Source organism: Pan paniscus, chromosome 1 (genome assembly GCF_029289425.2).
Source record: "Pan paniscus chromosome 1, NHGRI_mPanPan1-v2.0_pri, whole genome shotgun sequence".
NCBI classification, from domain to species: domain Eukaryota; kingdom Metazoa; phylum Chordata; class Mammalia; order Primates; family Hominidae; genus Pan; species Pan paniscus.
In genome coordinates this window covers 91,395,066-91,420,938 of record NC_073249.2, presented here as the reverse complement: position 1 = coordinate 91,420,938, position 25,873 = coordinate 91,395,066, and the positions used below count along the sequence as shown (strand labels likewise).

Genomic DNA, 25,873 nt, shown 5'->3' with positions numbered 1-25,873 from the left:
TGAGAACATGCAGCGTTTGGTTTTCTGTTCCTGTGTTGGTTTACTGAGAATGGTGGTTCCCAGTTTCATCCATGTCCCTACAAAGGACATAAACACATCTTTTTTATGGCTGCATAGTATTCCATGGTGTATATATGCCACATTTTCTTTATCCAGTCTATCATTGATTAGCATTTGGATTGGTTCCAAGTCTTTTCTATTGTGAATAGTGCTGCAATAAACATACATGTGCATGTGTCTTTATAGTAGAATGATTCGTAATCCTTTGGACATATACCCAGCAATGGGATTGCTGGGTTAAACGGTATTTCTGGTTCTAGATCTTTGAGGAATCGCCACATAGTCTTCCACAATGGTTGAACTAATTTACATTCCCACCAGCAATGTAAAAGTGTTCCTATTTCTCCACATCATCTCCAGCATATGTTGTTTCCTGACTTTTTAATGATCACCATTCTAACTGGCATGAGATGGTATCTCATTGTGGTTTTGATTTGCATTTCTGTAGTGACCAGTGATGATGGACTTTTTTTCATATGTTTGTTGGCCGTATAAATGCCTTCATTTGAGAAGTGTCTGTTTATAACCTTTGGCCATTTTTTGATGGGATTGTTTGTTTTTTTCTTGTAACTCTATTTAAGTTCTTTGCAGATTCTGGATATTAGCCCTTTGTCAGATGGATAGATTGCAAAAATTTTCTCCCATTCTGTAGGTTGCCTGTTCACTCTGATGATAGTTTCATTTGCTGTGCAGAAGCTCTTTAGTTTAATTAGATCCCATTTGTCAATTTTGGCTCTTGTTTCCATTGCATTTTGTGTTTTAGTCATGAAGTCTTTGCATATGCCTGTGTCCTGAATGGTATTGCCTAGGTTTTCTTCTAGGTTTTAATGGTTTTAGGTCTTACATTTAAGTCTTTAATCCACCTTGAGTTAATTTTTATATAAGGTGTAAGGAAGGGGTCCAGTTTCAGTTTTCTGCATATGGCTGGCCAGTTTTCCCAGTGCCATTTATTAAATAGGGAATCTTTCCCCATTGCTTGTTCTTGTCAGTTTTGTTAAAGATCAGATGGTTGTAGATATGTGGCGTTATTTCTGAGGCCACTGTTCTGTTCCATTGGTCTATATATCTGTTTTGGTACCAGTACCATGCTGTTTTGGTTACTGTAGCCTTGTAATATAGTTTGAAGTCAGATAGTGTGATTCCTCTAGCTTTGTTCTTTTTGCTTAGGATTGTCTTGGCTATATGAGCTCTTTTTCAGTTCCATATGAAAGATCAAGTAGTTTTTTCTAATTCTGTGAAGAAAGTCACTGGTAGCTTGATGGGGATAGCATTGAATCTATAAATTACTTTGGGCAGTATGGCCATATTCACCATATTGATTCTTCCTATTCATGAACATGGAATACTTTTTCATTTGTTTGTGTCCTCTCTTATTTCCTTGAGCAGTGGTTTGTAGTTCTCCTTGAAGAGGTCCTTCACATCCCTTGTAAGTTGTATTCCTAGATATTTTATTCTCTTTGCAGCAATTGTGAATGGGAGCTTATTTATGATTTGACTCTCTGTTTGTCTATTATTGGTGTATAGGAATGCTTGTGATTTTTGCACACTGATTTTGTATCCTGAGACTTTGCTGAAGTTTCCCATCAGTTTAAGGAGATTTTGGGCTGAGACAATTGGGTTTTCTAAATATACAATCATGTCACCTGTAAACAGAGACATTCCCTCTCTTCCTATTTGAATATCCTTTATTTCTTTCTCTTGCCTGATTGCCCTGGCCAGAACTTCCAATACTATGTTGAATAGCAGTGGTGAGAGAGGGCATCCTTGTCTTGTGCCAGTTTTCAAAGGGAATGCTTCCAGTTTTGCCTATTCAGTATGATATTGTCTTTGGGTTTGTCATAAATAGCTCTTATTATTTTGAGATACGTTCCATCAATACCTAGTTTATTGAGAGTTTTTAGCATGAAGTGGTGTTGAATTTTATCAAAGGCCTTTTCTGCATCTATTGAGATAATCATATGGTTTTTGTCATTGGTTCTGTTTATGTGATGAATTACATTTATTGATTTGCATATGTTGAACTAGCCTTTTATACCAGGGATGAAGCTGACTTGATTGTGGTGGATAAGCTTTTCGATGCGTTGCTGGATTTTGTTTTCCAATATTTTATTGAGGATTTTTGCATCGATGTTCATCAGGGATATTGGTCTGAAATTTTCTTTTTTTGTTGTGTCTCTGCCAGGTTTTGGTATCAGAATGATGCTGGCCTCATAAAATGAGTTAGGGAGAGTCCCTCTTTTTTCTGTTGTTTGGAATAGTGTCAGAAGGAACGGTACTAGCTCCTCTTTGTACCTCTGGTAGAATTTTGCTATGAGTCTGTCTGGTCCTGGGCTTTTTTTGGTTGGTGGGCTATTAATGACTGCCTCAATTTCAGAACTTGTTATTGGTCTATTCAGGGATTCAACTTCTTCCTGGTTTAGTCTTGGGAGGGTGTATGTTTCCAGGAATTTATCCATTTTTTTCTAGATTTTCTATTTTATTTGCATAGAAGTGTTTATAGTATTCTCTGATGGTAGTTTGAATTTCTGTGGGATTAGTGGTGATACTCCATCATTTTTATTGCATCTATTTGATTCTTCTCTCTTTTCTTCTTTATTAGTTTTGCTAGTGGTCTATCAATTTTGTTGATCTTTTCAAAAATCCACCTCCTTGATTCATTGAAATTTTGAAGGATTTTTCATGTATCTATCTCCTTCAGTTCTGCTCTGATCTTAGTTATTTCTTGCCGTCTGCTAGCTTTTGAATTTGTTTGCTCTTGCTTCTCTAGTTCTTTTAATTGTGATGTTAGGGTGTTGATTTTAGATCTTTCCCACTTTCTCCTGTAGACATTTAGTGCATAAATTTTTCCTTTAAACACTGCTTTAGCTGTGTCCCAGAGATTCTGGTACATTGTGTCTTTGTTCTCATTGGTTACAAAGAACATATTTTTTTTTGCCTTAATTTCACTGTTTACCCAGTAGTCATTCAGGAACAGGTCGTTTAGTTTCCTTGTAGTTGTGTGGTTTTGCACGAATTTCTTAATCCTGAGTTCTCTTTTGATTGCCTGTGGTCTGAGAGACTGTTTGTTATGAAATCTGTTCTCTTGCATTTGCTGAGGAATATTTTACTTTCAGTTATGTGGTCAATTTTAGAATAAGGGCAACATGGTGCTGAGAAGAATGTATATTCTGTTGATTTGGGATGGAGAGTTCTGTAGATGTCTATTAGGTCTGCTTGGTCTAGAGCTGAGTTCGAGTCCTGAATATCCTTGTTTATTTTCTGTCTCATTGATCTGTCTAATATTGACCGTGGGGTGTTAAAGTCTCCCAGTATTATTGTGTTGGAGTCTAAGTCTTTTTGTAGGTCTCTAAGAACTTGCTTTATGAATCTGGGTGCTCCTGTATCGGGTGCATATATATTTAGGATAGTTAGTTCTTGTTGTTGCATTGATCCCTTTACCATTATGTAATGCCCTTCTTTGTCTTTTTTGTTCTTTGTTGGTTTAAAGTCTGTTTTATCAGAGACTACGATTGCAATCTCTGCTTTTTTTGCTTTCCATTTGCTTGGTAAATATTCTTCCATCCTTTTATTTTGAGCCTATGTGTGTCTTTGCACATGCAATGGGTCTCCTGAATACAGTACACCGATGATTCTTGACTCTTTATTCAATTTGCCAGTCTGTGTCTTTTAATTGAGGGTGCTTAGCCCGTTTACATTTAAGGTTAATATTGTTTTGTGTCAATTTGATTCTGTCATTATGATGCTAGCTGTTTTTTTTTTTTTTTTTTTTTTTTGCTCCTTAGTTGATGCAGTTTCTTCATAGTGCTGATGGACTTTACAATTTGGTATGTTTTTGCAGTGGCTGGTACCAGTTTTTCCTTTGCATATATATTGCTTCCTTCAGGTGCTCTTGTAAGGCAGGCCTGGTGGTGACAATATCTCTCAGCATTTGCTTGTCTGTAAAGGCTTTTACTTCTACTTTGCTTATGAAGCTTAGTTTGGTTGGATATAAAATTCTGGGTTGAAAATTCTTTTCTTTAAGAATGTTGAATAATGGCCCCCACTCTCTTCTGGCTTGTAGGGTTTCTGCTGAGAGATCTGCTGTTTTTCTGATGGGCCTCCTTTTGTGGGTAACCCGACCTTTCTCTCTGGCTGCCCTTTACATTTTTTCCTTCATTTCAACCTTAGTGAATCTGACAATTATGTGTCTTGGGGTTGCTCTTCTCGAGGAGTATCTCTGTGGTGTTCTCTGTATTTCCTGAATTTGAATGTTGGCCTGTCTTGCTATTTTGGGGAAGTTCTCCTGGATAATATCCTCAAGAATGTTTTCCAACTTGGTTCCCTTTGCCCTGTCACTTTCAGGTACACCAGTCAAATGTAGATTTGGTCTTTTCACATAGTCCCAGATTTTTTGGAGACTTTGTTCATTCCTTTTCATTCTTTTTTCTCTAATCTTGTCTTCATGCTTTATTTCATTAAGTTGATCTTCAATCTCTGATATCCTTTCTTCCACTTGATCAATTCATCTATTGATATTTGTGTATGCTTCACAAAGTTCTCCTGCTGTGTTTTTCATCTCCATCAGGTCATTTATGTTCTTCTCAAAACTGGTTATACTAGTTAGCAATAACTCTAACCTTCTTTTGAGATTCTTAGCTTCCTTGCATTGGGTTAGAACATGCTCCTTTAGCTCGGAGGAGTTTGTTGTTACCCACCTTCTAAAGCCTTCTTCTGTCAATTTGTTAAACTCATTCTCTGTCCAGTTTTTTTCCCTTGCTGGCAGGGAGTTGTGATCCTTTAGAGGAGAAAAAGCATTCGGGTTTCTGGAATTTTCAGCCTTTTTGCACTGGTTTTTCCACATCTTTGTGGGTTTACCTACCTTTGGTCTTTGATGTTGGTGTCCTTTGGATGGGGTTTCTGTGTGGATGTCCTTTTTGTTGATGTTGATGCTATTCCTTTCTGTTTGTTATTTTCCTTCTAACAGTCAGGCCCCTCTGTTGCAGGTCTGCTGGAGTTTGCTGGAGGTTCACTCCAGATCCTGTTTGCCTGGGTATCACCAGCAGAGTCTGCAAAACAGCAAAGATTGTTGCTTGTTCCTTCCTCTGGAAGCTTCATCCCAGAGGGGCACCAAATACCAGCCAGAGCTGTCCTGTATGAGGTGTCTGTCAACCCCTGCTGGGAGGTGTCTCCTAGTCAGGAGCTATGGGGGTCAGGGACCCACTTGAGGAGGCAGTCTGACCCTTAGCAGAGCTCAAGGGCTCTGTTGGGAGATCTGCTGCTCTCTTCAGAGCTGGCAGGCAGGAAGGTTTCTGTCTGCTGAAACTGCACTCACAGCTGCTCCTTCTCCCAGGTGCTCTGTCCCAGGGAGATGGGAGTTTTATCTATAACTCTTGACTGGGGCTGCTGACTTTCTTTCAGAGATGCCCTGCCCAGAGAGGAGGAATCTAGAGAGGCAGCCTGGCTACAGTGGCTTTGCCGAGCTGTAGTGGGCTCCACCCAGTTCGAACTTGCCAGTGGCTTTGTTTACACTGTGAGGGGAAAACCACCTACTCAAACCTCAGTAATGGTGGACAACCCTCCCCCCACCAAGCTCGAGTGTCCCAGGTCGACTACAGACTGCTGTGCTGGCAGCGAGAATTTCAAGCCAGTGGATCTTAGCTTGCTGGACTCCGTGGAGGTGGGATCCCCTGAGCTAGACCACTTGGCTCGCTGACTTCAGCTCTCTTTCCACGGGAGTGAACAGTTCTGTCTCACTGGTGTTCCTGGAACCACTGGGGTATGAAAAAAAACAAAAAAACAAAAAAACTGCCGCTAGCTAGGTGTCTGCCCAAACAGCTGCCCAGTTTTGTGCTTGAAACCCAGGGCCCTGGTGGTGGAGGCACCTGAGGGAATCTCCTGGTCTGTGGGTTGTGAAGACTGTGGGAAAAGCATAGTATCTGGGTGGGAATGCACTGTCCCTCATGGCATGGTCCCTCAGGGCTTCCCTTGCCTAGGGGAGGGAGCTCCCCAACCCTTTAACCTTCCCAGGTGAGGCAATGCCCCACCCTGCTTTGGCTCACCCTCTGTGGGCTGCACTCACTGTCTAACAAGTCCCAGTGAGATGAGCCAGGTACCTCAGTTGGAAATGAAGAAATCATCCACCTTCTGTGCTGATCTCACTGGGAGCTGTAGACTGTAGCTGTTCCTATTCAGCCATCTTGTCAGCCACCTAATTAATATAATTTCAACATCACTTTCCATCCCTATGTCAGTGGGTGTTAAGGACTTCTAACAATACTTCGGTGATTAGTAAGAGCTCACCAATAATCTGGTTGATGAAGAAATAATGATACCAAAAACAAAAATGTTACTGAGAGCAACAAATGATGCCCAGAGAAGTAAGAAGCAAGAAGAGTGGCATTTAACATACCAAAATGCTGGACATTTGGTTTTTGTGGTTCACTCCCACTACTTATCCTAATAGTGGCCCAACTTTATTTTGGTTTGTTTTGTCTCCAGTCTCATCTAATTGCTTCATCCTAAAGTTTCAGAGAGCAATAGGTGCCATGCACTAACTCAGGTGGTCAGGACATTGGAGTTTCTTTGCTAAAATATCAGGTTAAGGATGGGCATATGCTCCAATTCTGGACAATCAGGAGCAAAAAAATTCCATCTAATGATGCTTATTTTAACATCTGATGAAACAAATTCTCTCTTCCTCTTGACTAGATTTTATAAGCTGAAAGTATCGAGACTACTGTGTTTAGCCTAAAAATAGAACCAAGTCACAAGAAGCAGCTCTATGAGATGCATCCAGATAATAGTTTGAACTTTGAATCAAGCTGTACCTGAAACCATTATACCACCAGATTTCTTAGCTTATGTGGGACAATAGATTTATTGCTTGCTAGTGCCAGTTTGAATTGGATTATCTGTTATTTACAACCCCAAAATTCCTAAATAATAAGAACATATCTCATTTCAGAAAGGATTTGAGATGATTTAAAATAGGTACTATTAAGGCAAGAATAAATATATTACATAGATATGTTAACAAATTAGGGCAAAGGTAAAGTAATTATGTACTAATAAGGTGAATTTTGGAGGACTCATGACATAGAAATATATTCCATGAGGCCCAATTTATTTACTAAATTTTAGACCAAAAATTAAACAGCAAATTTCACACTAGCTAATTCAATAGACAATATAAATATGTAAAAGTCATGTTGTTCACAGGTATAAAACATGCGAGGAATGTGATTTCTAATAGGGAAGTGTTGGCCATATTAATGAAACCCTAAGTAATTATTGGATATCTGAGTAGAACGGAAGAAATACTCTGAAATAATGTGGCTGTACCACACCTTAAATATCAGATTTATAGCCTAAGTGAAAAGCATAGGTTTATTTATCTTGCCTCAGCCCACCCAGATGTCTGGTTTATGTGAATCATTACTCTGGATGAAGATTGTCCAGACCTTCCCCAGTACAATTCCCACTCTCCAACCTCTTCAGGGCCTCAGGAGTTCGAGATGACAAAGGACAAGACATGAGGACTTACTGTGACTTATTTCCAAACATCCCAGCCCATTTACCCATATTTCCTCTCCCTTCCATAAAACAGACACAAGAGTGTGGTTCCGCAGCCCTTGAACTGAATAACTTCAACTTCTGTTATTTTGCTCCAAAGAGCATTTCAAAATCACCTGACATTTCCATACCACCCACCTTATTTTTCTCTTCTCTTCTCAATAGTTCCTTCTTTTAAAATTATGCCTGGCATTCCTTCACATCTTTGTTTGTTCTTCTTTTTCGTGGTCTGAATTTCAGAGACCTATCTCACTTCCTTGCTCTACAGGCATCTCTCCAAGAAGAACTAAAAGGATGAAAGCCAAATATCCCTCTTTTGCTCAGTTTTTCTGCTTCCACATCCTCTATATTCGTCCTCCTGCACAGTCAGGATAAGTCTCAGCCTGAAATGGGAATAGTTGAAAAGGAGAGGAGAGGAGGAAATAAGTAATTCATTCTAAGTGTCAGATCTCTGAAGTTCAATTTTGTCTCTGGGCTGTGGACCAGATGGCTCATAGCCAGGCCCCCAGTGTGTTTTTAGGTTGAGGGCAGGTTGTGAAAAATAACAGAGAGAAATGCCTAATGCCAGCATGCAAATGGATATTGGTATAAGTTCATTTTTCAAAATAGGAAGTAACTGACACATGATAATCGATTATAAAAATAATCAAAATCATTGTAGAAATGTATTTATTCATTTATTTGTTAGATACTTTTGCTATAAACAGAAGGTTAAACATTTTATTAAGTATGTATTTACTGAATAACTACTCTATGACTTAGACTATTCTGATAGTTCCGGGGTTGTAAAGATAAATGAGATACAGTTCTTGTCCTCATGGAGTTTTAATATATTTATGGAGTAAGAAACAATTAGAAAACAATAGTGTTTTGTATATTAAACTAACAATTTATATCCATAAACTAGAAATTGTCCATTATTCCTTTGCCTTTGTATTTTCAACTTAGCCTTTCAATCTGATTCTTTCCTAAATTTTAAGAAACTTTTATTATAGTGTAACATACACAAAAGTACACAAATCAAAGTCTATACCTGGATTCACAAAGTGACACACACCAATCCACAATGAAATTTAGAAGTAGAACATTACCCACTTTCTTGCCTGAGAAACCATTATTCTGAACTTCTATGGTCATATGTTTGTTTTTCCAGTTTTTGAAATTTATCAGGGTGGAATTACAGAGTATATAAGATTTTTGTTTAGTTTTCTTTCACTTAAATAATGTTTGTGAGATTTACCCATATTAGTAAATATAATAGTAAAATTTCACTGTTGCACAAAAATAAATTATATGAGTGTACTTCAATTTATTTGTTCTACCATTGATGGATATTTAGGTTATTTCCAGGTTTGGGCTATAGTGGAAAGCAGTGCTGGGAACATACCTGTATGCTTTAAGTAACATATGACTCAATTTATTTGGTATCCACTAACAGTGAAACCACTGAGTCACAGCATATTGCTGTAGATTAAATTTTTAGCCACAATTCTTTATTCCTTTCTATGTCATTTGCTATATGACTTTGCAGTTTCTCTTATGAGAGGCAGAATGTAACTTCCTACCCCTAAACTTTGGGCTTTTATGGGATTTATATTAACCAATGAAATGTGGGCAGAAGTCATAGCCAGTTTCAAACCTTGGCCAAAAGAAACATTGCAAGTTTTCTGCCATCACCATGAAAAGAGTTTTTTCCCAAGTAGCTTCTGTTCTTTTAACCTGAGCTCTAGGATGAATATATCTGATGCAAATCTAACCCCAATCTACCAAAAGGAGTCAAACCCAAGTGACATGAAGCTTGAAGCAGAGCCGCTATTCTAAGCCCAGCTTAGATCTCTAAATTGACTTGCAGACACAAAAGCAAATAAAAAAAATTTAAAAATGTGGTTAAAAACCAAATAATGTAAAATTCACCAGCTCAACCATTTCAAGTGTAAAGTTCAGTAGTGTCAAGTATATTCCTATTACTGTAAAATAGATCTCCAGAACTTGTTCATCTTGCAAATCAGAAACTCTGCACCTATTAAACAACTTCTCTTTTCCTAAGTGAAATAGAACAGCCACAAAAAGGCAAGCAAGGACTTTAACTTGTGTTTGGAAGTGGTGTGTTACACAGCAAAAGGTAAATAAAAGTATATACATGTTCTAGTATACTATTCTCTGCCAAATAGTTTTTCAAAGTGGCTGTATAAATTTACACTCATGCCAGCATTGTATGGAAATTCCAGTTGCTTCTCATCTGTAACATTTGCTATTGTAACTCATTTTTATTTGAGAAATTCTGATGAGTATGTGTAATTAGACTTTCCTTTTCATGATATTAGTGACATTGAGCACATTTTCATGTTTACCAGCCACCTGAATTTCCTCTTTCTTGAAAGTCTTGTTTGATATTTTGTGCACTATAGGGATATTCATTTTTATTATTGATCCAAAATATTTTATATAATATCAATACTTTATTGATTACATGTACTTCAAATATTTTATGTGACTTTGTAAATTTCATTTTCACTCAGTTGAAGATGTCTTTTGATGAACATGTTTACCTATTGTTTAGCTGTCACTTATAAGTAAGAACATGTGGTATTTGACTTAGACTTTTGTTCTCTTTGACTTTTTAAACAAAAGATTACTTCTGTACTCTTTGACTTCTTGTATTTTCATATTTCGCATTCCTAGGCATAGTAATTCTTTCTGCTGACATGCAGAAATAGAATTTATTTTTGTATTACCAGCTTTGTATAAGGCAATCATGTAAATACATTTCATTTTTAATTCTTATATTTATCTGCCTATTCTCATGTAATTTTGTTTTTGTATCTCTGTACTGTTTATGTATTTATTAAGGTACAATTGACAGAAATTATATATATATATTTCATATCCAATGTAAAGTTTTGATATACAAATACATTTTTCAATAATTGGTACAATCAAACTAATCAATATACCTGTCACCTCACATAGTTACCTTTTTTTCATGTGTGTGTGGTGAGAATACTTACTCTGTCAACAACTTTTCAAGTATAAAATACATTATTGACCGTAGTCAACATTCTGTACATTAAAGTATCTAAAGCTTATGTATCTTATAACTGAAAGTTCGTAACTTTTGACCAAAATGTTCTCATTTCCCCCACCTCCTTGCCTCTAGCAACCACCCTTCTACTCTGCTCTTATAAGTTTGAATATTTTAGATTCCACATATAAGTTAGATCATGCAGTATTTATCTTTCTTTGCTTGATTTATTGTACTTAGCAAAATGTCCTCTAGGTTCATCCATGTTGTTGTAAATGGCAGAATTTCCTTCTTTTTAAAGGCTGAATGGTATTCTATTGTATAAAAGTATATACCACATCTACTTTAGCCCTTTGTCTGTTGAAGGACATTTCATTGTTTCATATCTTAACTATTGTAAATAATGTTGCAATGAACATGGGAATTTAGATCTCTCTTTGAGATAGTGATTTTATTTTCATTGGATATATACTCAGAAGTGGTACTGCTACATCATATGGTGGTTTTATTTTTAATTTTTTGAGGACATTCTATACTGTTTTCTTTAATGGCTATACCAATTTACTTTGCCACTAACAATGTACAGGGGTTCCCTTTTTTTTGCATTCTTTCCAACACTTGTTATCTTTTGATTTTTTGACAATAGCCATTCTAACAGGTGTGAGGTAACATATCATTGTGGTCATCTGCATTTCCCTGATTAGTCATGTTGAACACCATTTCATATACCTTTTGGCCATTTGTTTGTCTTCTTTGGAAAAATATGTCTACTCAGATCCTTTAGCCATTTTAAAATGACATTGTTTATTTGTATTTCTGTAGAGCGATATGAGTTTCTTATGTATTTTGGATATTAACCCTGTATCAGATTTATGGATTACAAATATTTTTTCTCCTTCTGTAGTTTGCCTTTTCATCTTGTTGAGTATTTCTTTTTCTGTGTCCTTAACAAATTAAGGATAGAAGAAATGTACCTTAGTACAATATAGGTCATATACGGCAAGCTCACAGCTAACATTATACTCCATAATAAAACCTTTTCTTCTAAATCTGGAACAAGACAAGGATGTCCACTCTCATCAGTTCTACTCAACCTAGTGCTGAAAGTCTTAGCCAGAGCAATTATGGAAGGAAAAGCAATAAAAGTCATCCAAATCAGAAATAAAGAAGTAAAATTATTTCTGTTTGAAAATTACATAGTATTATATCTAGAAAATAAAAACTTCACCAGAAAACTATTAATATCAAAAAATGAATTCAGTAAAGTTGCAAGGTACAAAATCGACATATATAAGTCATTCTACCAAAAAGACACATGAACTTGCATGTTCATTGCCATGCTATTCACAATAGCAAAGACATGGACTAAACCTAAATGTCTATCAGTGTTGAACTGGATAAAGAAAATGTGGTACATATACACCATAGAATGCTATGCAGCCACAAATAGAAGGAAATAATATCCTTTGTATGATAGATGTCCTTTGCAACAACATAGATGCAGCTAGAAGTCATAATCCTAAGCAAATTAATTTAGGAACAGAAAACCAAATACTGCATGTTCTCTCTTATAAGTGGGAGCTAAAATATTGAACACACATGGACATAACATGGAACAATATTCACTGAGAGCTACATATCCAAACATGGGAGCAATATTCACTGTAAACTACTAGAGGAGGAAGTGAAAAGGGGGGTCATGAGTTTAAAAACTTCCTATTGATTACTATGCTCACTAGCTGGGTGATGGGATCTGTACTCCAAAGCTCAGCATCACACAGTATACTCATGTAACAAACCTGCACATGTACTACATTTATCTAAAATTAAGAAGAAAGAAATGTTAAAAATCAGTTGCATTTCTGTATATTAACAGCAAATTATCTGAGAAAAAAATTAAAAATGCCATAAGAAGAATGCAATATTTAAAAATAAATTTAAGGAGATTAAAAATCTATAAACTGAAATGTATAAAACATTGATGGAAAAAATTGAGGAAGAAGAAACAAATGGAAAGACATCCTATGCTTATGGACTGGAAGAATTAATGTTGTCAAAATGTCCATATTACCCAAAGTGATCTACAGATTCAATGAAACTATCAAAATTCCAATGGCATTTTTCACAGAAATAGAAAAAGAATTCTAAAATTTATATGGAACCAGAAAAAGATTCTAAATAGCTAAAGAAATCTTGAGCAAAAAGAACAAAGCTGGAAGAATCACTCTTCCTGATTTCCATTTATATTATAAAGCTATAGTAGTCAAAACTGTGTGGTACTCTCATAAAAGCAGACACATTTATCACTGAAACACAATAGAAAGCCCAGAAATAAATCCAGGTTAATTGATCTTTGTCAAGGGTGTGAAGAATACACAATGGGGAAAGGGCAGTCTCTTCAAAAAATGGTGCTAGGAATATGAGATCTCCACATGCAAAATAATGAAAACTGACTTTTATACTATACACAAAAAATCAACTCAAAATTGATTAAAGGCTTAAATGTCAGACTTAATTAAGGGCATAAACTGTAAAACTTCTAGAAGAAAAGATAGGGAAAAGTTCCATGACATTGGCTATGGCAGTGGTATTTTGGATACGATACCAAAAGTAAAGACAATGAAAGCAAAAATAAGAAACTGGGACTACATCGAACTAAATGGTTTCTGAACAGCAAAGAAAACAATCAGCGGTGGGGTGTGGTGGCTCACACCGGTAATCCCAGCACTTTGGGAGGCCAAGGTGGGTGGATCACCTGAGGTCAGGAGTTTGAGACCATCCAGGCCAACATGGTGAAACCTGGTCTCTACTAAAAATACAAAAATAAGCTTGGTGTGGTGTCAGGCACCTGTAATCTCAGTTACTTGGGAGGCTGAGGCAGGAGAATCACTTGAACCTGGGAGGGGGAAGTTGCTGTGAACTGAGATTGCGCCATTGCACTCCAGTCTGGGCATCAAGAGTGAAACTCTGTCTTCAAACAAAAAAAAAAAAAAAAGAAGAAGAAGAAAACAATCAGAATATTATTAGGTAATTTCTGTGTTACAAACAACTACTTTTTTGTGTATTTTCCTTATATTAAGAAATAACTCTAATAAAATATTGAATAGAAGCAGAGATAATGGGCACTATTATCTCATTGCTGATATTAATGAAAAATTTCCTCTATTTCATCATTAAGTTTATTTATTATAGATTTTCAAAGATACTCTCAAATTAAGACAGTTTCTACTATTTTCAGTTTTATGTTTTCTCAATTATATTTGCATGTTTAAATTAGAGATATTTTTCTGCATGTATTGATACAATAATATTCTATATAGAATTTATAATCTGTACCTATCCACTGTATGGCCTATCATCCATCTATCTGTTGATGCATCTAGCAATCATCAAAAAGTCAATCTATTTTTCTTTTTTTTGTTTTATATATATGGTAACTTTAACATGTAAAATATATTAAGCCAAGCCACAGTTGGATAAAACCTACTTTTTCACATCAATGAATTCAATCTGACCTGTTTTGTTTTGTTTTGTTTTTGAGACAGCGTCTCTATCACCCAGGCTGGAATGCAGTGGTGCCTTCTCAGCTCACTGCCGCCTCGACCTCCTGGAACCACGTGATCCTTCCTCCTCATTGCCCCCCAGTAGCTGGGATTACATGCATGTGCCACCACATTCTTTCTACAGACAGGGTTTCTCCATGTTGCCCAACCTGGTCTCAAACTCCTGGGCTCAAGTGATCCACCCACCTCCGCCTTCCAACATGCTGAGATTTCAGGCGTGAGCCATGGCACCTGGCCCAATCTGACCTCTTTAACTTAACCTACAAAAGCTCTTCCCAATAGGTTTACATTTTCTGCCTTAACTTTATTAACTTCTTTCACTCCAGAGGTCTATTTTCAGTCACATGAGACACTTAAATTTACTCATCTAGGCGATGAGTTCTTTCTTTGCATCTGTGTACACAATGCAAAGTGCCTGAAACACTCTTTAACTTCTTAGTTTTTACTTGTTTTTCAAGTTTAAATTTAAGTGTCACTTACTCTGAGAAGTCTTTCTCGATTCTCCACAATTCAGTTAGGTCCTTATACTATATTCAGCCTCTGAATCACAGTTAATTATTTATTACACTGCAATGTAATTGTCTCTATTTGTCTGCAATATTTTTCCTTTCTTTGTCTTATTTACTCTCACCGTGTCTAGTGAGTGATACATGCCAAGTAGGTAATTGTTAGATAAATAAATGAAGAAGAACATAGACTATATTAGAACATAGAATAAGTATTTTCTGTCTTCCTTTTTTAGAGATGGATCATACTGTGTTGCCCAGGCTGGCCTTGAACTTCTGGGCTCAAGCAACCTTTCCTGTTTGAGCCTCTGGAGTAACTGGGAGAACAGGCACGGGACACCCTACCTGCTTTAGAATAAGTCTTCAATCACTATTAAATTCAATCAGTATTAAAAGAACCATTAAAGATGCAGAAAAAAGTCCATTCAGTTTTGTGATAATTTTTATCTACAGATAAATTAGAGAACCTTGGATTACCCAACATTTATTTTCATTTATTAATTTAAAAATGATTTTGAAAGCCTAGTATACGCCAGGTGTAGCTATCATTAATATCACCATCACCATCATGGTCATCCTCAAATGCAAATTCAGTACCAGTTGTGTTATTCCCTGAAAAAAATGGCAAGCCATCTAAGCATTCAGGGTTTAAAACAAATTTATGAACACTCTCACATCTGTAGCAAACAAAGAAGTATATATATCATATCCAAATCAGAGGGAAGTACATTTTACAGATGTGTGTTTGTCTGGGTGTGTGTTGAGTAGGTGGAGTTGAGGAAAAGTGGTGTTCTGGGAATTCTGAGGTCACAGGGAATGAAGATGAAAGTTGCCTCTCACTATCTTCAGCTTAATCTTTCCTACAGTAGAAGCAATCACAGAAACCCCAAACTACTCTCATCAATGGGTGGTGTCAACAAACAAAGCTCAAATCCTTGAATTAAAAAAAATCTAAAATAAATGATCATGTCCTAATTTAGCTGTCTTAATCAAAGAAATGTCCTAAGGAGGTTTTAATAATCATATTCCGATAAACTAAGTATATATTAGCAACTCAGTTTTATCCTTGGGACACTCATTGCCAAACTATTGGGTGTGGCACGTAAAAAATGCTACAGGTAGCATTTTTTTCCAGGTAGTAAAAAAAAAATCATGTTAGCATTTAGTAAATTCAACTAAGGCTTCTATCACTCTTTTATTTATTTGTTTTCTTTTTCTCCCTTCTTTCAATCCTAGCTTTTTTTCTTCTTCCTTCTCCTTATATTCTGCATTCTAATGTCTTTCTTTATCTCTCAACATTACATATAGCATACAAATAATAATTAAAATATATCAAATACATATGTTTCAAACTGTGTGCTAAATACTCTAAGGAATTTCCCCATTTAATTCTTACAGCAACCCTATTTTGATCACTTTCAATGTATAGTGTTTAAGTTATTGTTTCATACTTACAAGTATGTGAAGAAACCTCCTTCTAAATCCACATAATCTATTTCCCAAGCAAGAGTTATTAAACTGCATGTTGCTCAAGTGAAAAGCTAAGAAATGAAATTTTTTGATATTAACATAATTCCATTGTTTTATTGAAACACACCTTGAGCAAAAGCCATGGTAAACTCATTCAAATGTATATGATGCACCTATATTGGGTGACTAAAATTTGACCCTTTCTTTCAGTGAGGCATGAGGAAAAGAAGGGACTGTGCTTTACTCTTCATTGTACTCGCTACAGTGCTTGCTTCAATGCCTTGCATATGGTAGCAGGTGCATAAACAGTGCAGGGCTCTTGAATGGTCAACTCACTTCTACAGTTTATCTGACATAGAGTCTAACCCTAGGTTATAGAATAAAGAAAGGAAAACGAAAGAGAAGTAAAAACAGAAGCAATTTTTCAATACCTTCTCTCAGGCAAGCATGGAATTGTTTTACATCTATTAATTTAACTAGATTTTGCAATGGCCCACTGAGGAGGTATTAAAAGTCCTTTGTTACATAATAAATAACTAACAATAAAAGAAGTTAAACCTGGAACAAGGCGCTTAGCTGGAAAATGATCCAAATAAAGATTAAAATCCAGGTCTTTGTGACTCCAAAGTCTGTGTTTTCTATTCTATCATCGACCTCTTAGAACTTAACACCACCCCCCTCATTTTTCCAGAAGCAAATTTATGTTCATTATTTAGAAACAATTTACTGCATATATTTCTTTTTAAACATATATATATAATATATGTGTGTGTATATATATATACATATGTAGATCAGGGGATAGAGAAGAATCAGGAGACATGAATAGTGACATACCCCAATTTAAAGATAACTGAAGTAATTTATCTTTATTTTTGCAAGTTATTTATATTCTTTGTATTACTATGTGCATAGAAGGTTTGTACAGTAAAGTCAAACTATGATGTGAGCTCATCTCATTGACTATTGTCATTTTATGGAAGAAGAAAATGAGGCTCAAAAAGATTAAACCATTTGCTTTAACCCATTTCCCGTTTGCCCCGAGAATTCCATAATGGCACAGAACTGCACTTTTTTTTTTCCTAAATGGGAAGTGGGTTAAACTTTATATAAATATACACACACATGTATATATATATATACATTCATATATATACACACATATGTATATATATATACATTCATATATATATACACACATATGTAGGTATGTGTATGTATATATAAGTTTAATAAAGAAATAACTGCAGTAAATTATTTCTAGAAAATATTGTTTCTTTCACTGTAAAAGGAGTATCAACAATCTGGGAATTCTCAAAAAGATAATGCAGCATTTGTAGTTTTGATCTGACAAAGCAAACACTTGTAATGCATAAAAACAATGTAGCTTGTGTTATGGAAAGTTTCAATGTTCACATAATTTTCTGGAGACCAATTGGTATAACTTTTGCAGTGGATACAGGCTAACATGAAAAAAAATTTTTGATATAAACAATCAAGGTCACCTAAAGTCCTTATTTCTTTTCTCTCTCTCTCTTTTTTTTTTTTTTTTTTTGTCAAGGAGTCTTAAGAAAAGGACAAATCTGTTTATAGATCTGAAGTGCTATCTAGGAAACTTTCATGAATGTAATTTCCTGCCTTATCAGCCCACTCATACAGTTTTCGAATATAAGCATCTACCCAGAACCTTTCTCAGAGCCATCTTTACTTCTTTATTTCTCAGTGTATAGACAAGGGGGTTGAGTAGTGGAGTAATCACAGTGTAAGTCACTGCCACGAGCAGGTCCTTATCTGAAGAGTACAGGGATGTGGGCCTCAAGTAGATAAAGGAAGCACAGCCATAGTGGACGATGACCACTGTGAGGTGGGAAGCACAGGTGGCAAAGGCTTTGCACTGTCCTTCCACCGAGGAGATCTTGAGGATGGTGGAAACTATGAAGATGTAGGAGATGAATATCAACACAAGGGGAACCAGCAATACCAGAATGCTGAGGAAAAAGATGACCATCTCCTTCAGGTTGGTGTCTGTGCAGCCCAGTTTTATGACAGGGGAAATGTCACAGAAAAAGTGGTTGATCCAATTGGAGGCACAGAAGGGCACACTGAACACCAGGATATTGACAATCACAGAAGTCAGGAAGCCACAAAAGCTGGAGGCTAGAACCAACTGCATGCAGGTGGCTCGGCTGACAATGAGTGTATAGTTAAGAGGGTTGCAGATGGCAACATAGCGATCGTAGCCCATCACAGCAATGAGAAAACAGTTGGTACATGCCAAGCCCACAAATAAATAGAGCTGGACCACACACCCAGAGAGAGAAATAGTTGGAATTGTGGATAGCAGGTTGGTAAGCATTTTGGGTACAATGACCAAGGTGTAGCAGGTTTCAGAACATGAAAGGACAAAGAGGAAGAAGTACATAAGAGTGTGCAAAGCCCTGTCCAGGTGAATGACTGTCATGATGGTGGTGTTGGCCATCAGAGTGGTCAGGTAGACTAATAGGAAGATAAAGAAGAGAAGGATCTGCAGATCCCCCAGGTTTGAGAAGCCTATAAGGATGAACTCGGTGATCATGCTCTGGTTCTGTCTTTTCATTGGTCAGTGTAATTAGACTTAGGTAACCTGAAATTGAGAAGAAGATAATTTGATAAAAGTGAAATGACCCTAGAGATACTCAGTTCGCATTTCTGTAAAAAGCTGATAATACTGGTCTGAAAAAATACATAACACACATTAAGTACATAGGTCAGAGTATAGGGAAGGGTCAAGGGACATGAATAGTGACATATCCCAATTCAAAGATATCTGAAATTATTTATTTTTATTTTTGTAAGTTATTTCCATTCTCTGTATTCCTATGTGCCTAGAAAGTTCATACTGTAAAATCAAAATGTGATTTAGACCTCATCTCATTAAATACTCTCATTTTATGGAAGAAGAAAATGAGGCTCAATAAGATTAAACCACATGCTTACCCACATAACAGTAACAGTCCTTAAAAATCACCTATCTTTGCTAATACCTTATAACATTCTGATTCAGAAAAACAAACAAAACAAGTAAAAAGTGATGTACCCAGTCTCTCATATACATAACTCAAATAATGCTTGTTCAGATGTAGGGAACTATTTTAACTACTTAAAAGTATTCAGATTCTATTCACCCATGATCAATTGTGAAGACTTTGGGATGGCTCACATATTGGGGTTTCCCTTGTCATCAGTGCATGGGAATCTGAGATTAAGAACCTAATTAAAGCTGAAATTAACCTCAGAGCATTATGAGGCTTGGGCTGAGATCTCCACTCTTCTGGCCTATGCCTCAATCTCCATTGCCTCCATAATGTTCTAAGAAGAACTTTCATCATTATCTGTAAGAAGATCTGTGGTTTGATTTGGAGATCAAATAAATGCTAAAACCTTCATATCAGACTTAGACAATCAGATTATTTTTATTTTGGAAAAAAGATCGGAAATCTTCTAACTCAACCTGCGTACAATTCTGTGAACCTCTTTATAGCAATGTAGGAAGTATTGTCCAACGTCCATAGTCAAGGACAAATTTTAAGAAGTCACTCACTTCCAAAACAGGCTGTTGTTCCCTTGCTAGATAGTTTATTTGGCTACTTCTGAGCTGAACTATGCCTCCTTGAAATAGTCACCCATTGTTCTTGATTTGTCCTCTGCAGATACTCACAATAATGTTAAATTATTTGTATGAATGACAGCTAGCCTTTAGTTATTGAAATAAAATGATCATATATCTTTATGGGTCTTATTTTCCTTCTAACGAATTATTTAATACATAGCTTATGGCAATGTTTCTGGAATTTTCTCTGTCCTCATCACCATCTTAGGTGTGTTTGTCCTCAACATTAGGTCACGCATCTGCCCCTCAGCTGTAGACAAGCTGGTTGGCTGCAGCATCAAACATAACTAACTTTGTCTCTCTGCTTCTACACACAACATTACATTTTCTTTCCTACTTTTGTTATCCCTCAGAATTAATATTTATCTTTCCTACAAAACCTCAACTCATTATTCATCTCCTGAGAGGCTTCCCTATGTAGCTCTCAATGACTGAATCCTGTTTGAATTCACTTCCCTGTCAGTTTGCTCTGAGATCATTTGTTAGAATGGCAGCATAGTGAGGCTGGATGGACTGAGGCTCTGGAGTCAGATTGCCTAGGTTAAGACCATGGCTCTGCCAATGTACAATGTTGGGGAAATCACTTTGGGTCTCATGATTTAATCTCTAAAATGGCAATAATAATAGCATAAGCCAAAAAGTTTGTGTGAGCACCAAATGCCCACAGTGAATTTCCTGATGCATAAGTGGTCAATACAGGCAGGCTGTTAAATATCTAGCCAAGCCCCCTCATGTTATAAATGAAGAAACAGAGGCCCAGAGAAGTAAAATATCAAGATGTAGGTTGCATAAGCTATGAGGCAGGAACTGTATCCCAAATACCTTAGGTCTCCCATCTAGGGTTTTGTCTTTTGAATTACCTGGGTTCTAGTTTTAATATTTCCTTTGCACTGCGTGCTTATACACCAGTGACTTAGGAAATAGATCAATGTCTTCTTTACTCTGTATGATCCCCACAAGGCTTTCTGTTCCACTCTTTCATTCACTCCTATCTCTTATTCTTCCACCTTAACCCATCATATATAGGTACACATTAGGCAGTTTCTCCCTATTTCCTAGTTTAGTTCTATTTTAGGAATATTTTGCTGTTTACACTCTTAGTTATTCTCTTCATTTACTATATCTCCCATGCTCACATGGTCAGGTTTTGTTCAGCTGCATCTTTGCCCTCTCCATATGGTCTCTGTCCTGTCTCTCACTCTAGATTCTGATGCTATGGCCCACACTTCACCAGTGCATGGTTTCCATGAGTTCTTCTGCCTCTGAATCTTTCTTTGGTATTCAAAATATTTTTAGAGAAAATTGACAGATATTACTCATAAGAAAGAGTGGTCCTACAACTCTAGTACAAAGGAGAAACTTACATCCACAGGCAGTTTTAGCACAATCTCATGTTCCTTTTTTTCTCATATCCCATCAAAGTCTAAAAAGGAGAGAGAAATAAACAAACATTAAAAAAAATCATGTAGCATATTTCTCCCAGATCTTACCGGGGAAAGTCCAGGGGCCATTCGCTTTTAAAGATGAAAGACAGCTCTGCCTGGTGTCTGAGCTGAAAGTAACTGTACAGCCCCAATCTTAGCAGCTCTGTGGCCTTGACAGCACATACTCCAGCAAAATCCCTGGGTCTTATACATTTGGGGTGCCTCAGGGGATTGAGGCTTTGGAGGGAGGTTCTTCCTTGGACTCTAGGCATTAAAAATGTAATATTCAACCTTAAAGAAAGAAAGAAAAAAGGGTAGATAAATTATGTGGTTTACTTGATCTGCGTAAAAGACGAATAGCTTTAAATACTATAATTTTTTACATTGATCATTCATTTTGGAGAAAGGTTACATTTGCTGAATAAAGTGATGACTGTTACTTACTTAGTCATTAGCTTTTTGGATGCTAAACATAGATGGACTGTTTTAAGGGATAAAATAAATGACATTCTTGACAAATTTTTTCTTCCTTCTTAAAGTTGCTAGTTGAATTATGAGATTATTTTTTCTATAACTCTTGATTTATGAATAAGTTATACTGGCATCATAAGAGGGCACACAGTCTAACCTTTTCTACATTCCTCTACCTGCTCAATTTGTCTCTTCAAATACATTAATCAATGTAGACTTTTGTCAGGGCATTCATTAGTTCATTAATTTAATCAATATGCATTGAGTACCTATAATGCTCCAAGCACTCTGGTGAGTGTTTTAGTGGGGAAGGTGGCACGATGATGGCTTAGTCTGTGCCAGTGGTGACATATGGACCCATATACATTTGAGCCTCCTGAGGTGCACGTGAAGATGCATATTTTGGGGCTTTACCCTAGGATCTCCTAAATAAGAAATATTTTAGGTGGAGCTTGGAATAGTTTGCAATCTGTTTATGTAATTTATTTGATTTTCAGAAAGTTTAGAGCTACTGACTTCATTCTGATAAAAGCTTGATGTTTAGAAGATGAGATAAAGAAATAAGTGAATAATTACAACAAGCAAAGAGGGTTAAGCTAGGTACAAGCACAGGGCACGACAGCATTACTGAGAGGAAGTACAGTTCTCACATTTAGTACCAAAATAAGTGGGTCTCAAACTCCTCTTATACCTTTTCAATCCAACAATATTTATTTTATAAGTTTATAAGTAGAATACATGACAAAACTAGGACAAAACTCAGTAGGGAGAAATGAAAGCATACTATAAAAAATCACAATATAAATAAAGTGCTACAATATTATTTGAAGGTTGACTGTGATGAGTTAAAAACGCACATTTTATATCTCACAAAACACAAAAATTAAAGAAATGTATTGCTAATAAACCAATAGAGGAGATACAACAGAATATTAATAATTACTCAATTAATCCAATGGAAGTCAAGAAAATAGGAAAACAGTAACAAGAAATAAATGAAACAAAGAGACATCACATAGAACAATGGTAGACTTAAACACACTCAAAATGAAACTTACATTGATTGTAAATTATTTACACTTCAATAAAAAGAGATTGTCTGATTTGTATAAACAAAGCAATTATATATTTTCTGCAAAAAACCCACTATAAATCTTAAGTCTCAGATAACAGTAATGTCCTAGAAAAAAAGCACAAAACTCTAACTATTAGAAAGGCAGAAGGAATATATTAACATGAGACAAGTGGACTTCAGCACAATAAATATTAACAGAACTAAAGATGGACATTTGCTAATAATAAAAAATTAATACAAAATTCTAATTGTCAAATATAAATATGCATTTCATAAAAAGTTAAAAAAAGGGAGCCCAAAGTGACAAGACAGAAAAGGAAGAAGCCAAATCCAAACTATAAATATTTCTACATATCTTCTTATGTAATTGATAAAATAAGTAGAAAAAAATTCATAAGAATTATAAGATGCAAACAATAACAGGCTTGACATAATTACTATTTATAAAAAGATACACACAAAAATAGCAGAAAATTATTTTTTATCAAGTGCACATAGGCTGTTTATAAAGGTATAGCACTTCCTGGGTAATCAAATGTATAGGTTAAGTAATTTCTATACCCAGAGCAAAACAAGAACATCTGGTTTCATTACTTCAATCCAATACTGTATGAGAATTCCTAGCCAATGTAATAAGCAAAAAAAGAAAGAATAATTTATATTAAAAAGATGTAAATTTGTATTTATTCACAGAAAATGTGAATGTTTACATACAAAATCCTAAATAAACAAAGAAAAATATTATAAAGACTAGTAAATGAATTTAGCAGGTCCAGCAATATAAAAATAATACAAGTAGTACTAGACCTAAGAAAACAGTTTGACCGCAATACAATTATAATGAGGGACTTCAACATTTTACTGACAATATTAGACAGATCATTGAGGCAGAATATCAATACAGAAACTCTGGATTTAAACTTGACTCTAGACCATATGGACCTAACAGATATTTACAGAACATTCTATCCAACAACTGCAGAATATACATTTTTCTCGTGTGCATGGATCATTCTCCAAAATTGACCATATGCTTGACCATAAAGAAAGTTTTAATAAATTCAAAAATATCAAAATAATGTCACGTATTTTCTTGGACCCCAGTGGAATAAAATTAAATATCAATGCCAAAAGGAACTCTCAAAAGTACACAAGTACATGCAAACTAAACAATTTGCTCCTGAATGACTTTTTGGTAAATAATTAAATTAAGGCAGAAGTCAAAAAAATTTCAAGGAATAAAAATAGAGACCCAACAAACCAAAAGCTCTGAGAGGCAGCAAAAACAGTGCTGAGACAAATTTAAAGCATTAAACACCTACATCAAAAATACAGAAATATCTCAAATTGGCAACCCAATGTTGCACCTCAAGGAAGTAGAAAAATGAGAACACATCAAGCCCAAAGCTAGCAGAAGAAAAGAAATAACAAAGATCAGAGGAGAACAAAATGAGATTTAGACAAAAAGGACAACAGCAACAACAAAACAAAAATAATACTTAGTATTGACAACATGAAAAGTTGATTTTTTGAAAGAATAAATAAAATTGATAGACCAATAGCTAGATTAACCAGGAAAAAAGAAGATTAAAATAAACACAATAAAAATGGTATTGGTGACATTACAACTGATATTACAGAAATACAAAAGATCATCAGAGACTGCTATGACTATCTCTTTGTGCACAAAGTAGAATTCCTGAAAACATACAAACTCCCAAGATTGAACCAAGAAGAAACAGAAATCCTGAACAGACTAATAACGAGCAATGAAATAGATCAGTAATAAAAAAAAAATCTTCCAACAGAAAAAAGCCCAGGACCAGATGGATTAACAGTCAGAAACTATTCCAAAAAATCAAGGAGAAGGTATTCCTTCCTGATTCATTCTATGAAAACAATATTACCTTGATGCCAAAATCAGTCAAGGACAGAAAAACAAAGAAGATAACTACAAGCAAATATCCCTGATGAATATAGATGCAAAAATTCTTAACAGAATACTAGCAAACAAAATCCAACATCACAAGGAATGACAATTCATCACAATGAATTGAGTTTTATTCCAGGAATGCAAGGATGGCTGAACATATGCGAATCAAAAAATGTAATTCACCACTTAAGCAGAATTAAGAAAAAAACATGATCATCTTAATAAATCCAGATAAAGCATTTGATAAAATCTGACATTCCTTTATGATAAAAACTCTCAACAAACTAGGCACTGAAGTAACATATTTCAAAATAGTAAGAGCCATATATGACAAACCCACTGCTGAAGTCATACTGAATAGGAAAAAATAAAGCTAGTGAAGTTGAAATATTGTAACCTAGAAAACCCTAAAGACACCTAGATTTGTTAAATGACTTCAGTAAAGTTTCAGGATACAAAATCAATGTACAAAAATCAGTGGCATTTCTGATTTTTGCATGCAAGCTGATAAGCAAATCAACAACTCAAATTCATTATAAAAGCTACAAAAATAAAATAGCTGATAATACATTTTAAAAAGGAGGTAAAAATATCCACAAAAAGTATGAAACACTGATAAAAGTAATTATAGATGATACAAACTAATTTAAAAAATCCCAAGGTTATGGATTAAAATAATCAATATTGTTAAAATAATCATCATGCTAAAAGCAATCTATAGATTCAATGCAATTCCTATTAAATTACCAAGGTCTTCTTTCCAAGAATTAGAAAAACATTCTGAAGTTCATGTGAAACCATAAAGAGCCTGAACAGCCAAAGCAATCCTACAAAAAGAACAAATAATGTGATACCTCTCTGTATTTGTTCCGTTTTTAGAAATTTTTTAAAAAAGAACAAATCCAGAGGCATCACATTATCTGACTTCAAATTACCCTACTAGGCCATAGTAAATAAAATGACACAATACTGGTACAAAAATAGACACTTCAAACAATGAAACAGAATAGAGAACCCAGAAATAAAGCCAAATACATACAACCAACTGATGTCCAACAAAGTCAACAAACATAAACAATGGAGAAAGTACATTCTATTCAATAAATGGTGCTGGGAAGATTAGCCAGTCATATGCAGAATAATGAAAGT

At 35.5% G+C, this 25,873-nt stretch overlaps 1 protein-coding gene across 1 annotated transcript; it reads right to left on the bottom strand.

Annotated features, from left to right (window-relative positions):
- Window positions 1-17,486: 17,486 nt before the first annotated feature.
- On the bottom strand, window positions 17,487-18,768 carry LOC100983791 (olfactory receptor 10T2-like). The gene has a single exon (XM_008974471.4). The coding sequence runs from the start codon at window positions 18,766-18,768 to the stop codon at window positions 17,824-17,826; it is 945 nt and encodes a 314-aa protein (XP_008972719.1). The 3' UTR covers window positions 17,487-17,823.
- Window positions 18,769-25,873: the final 7,105 nt, after the last annotated feature.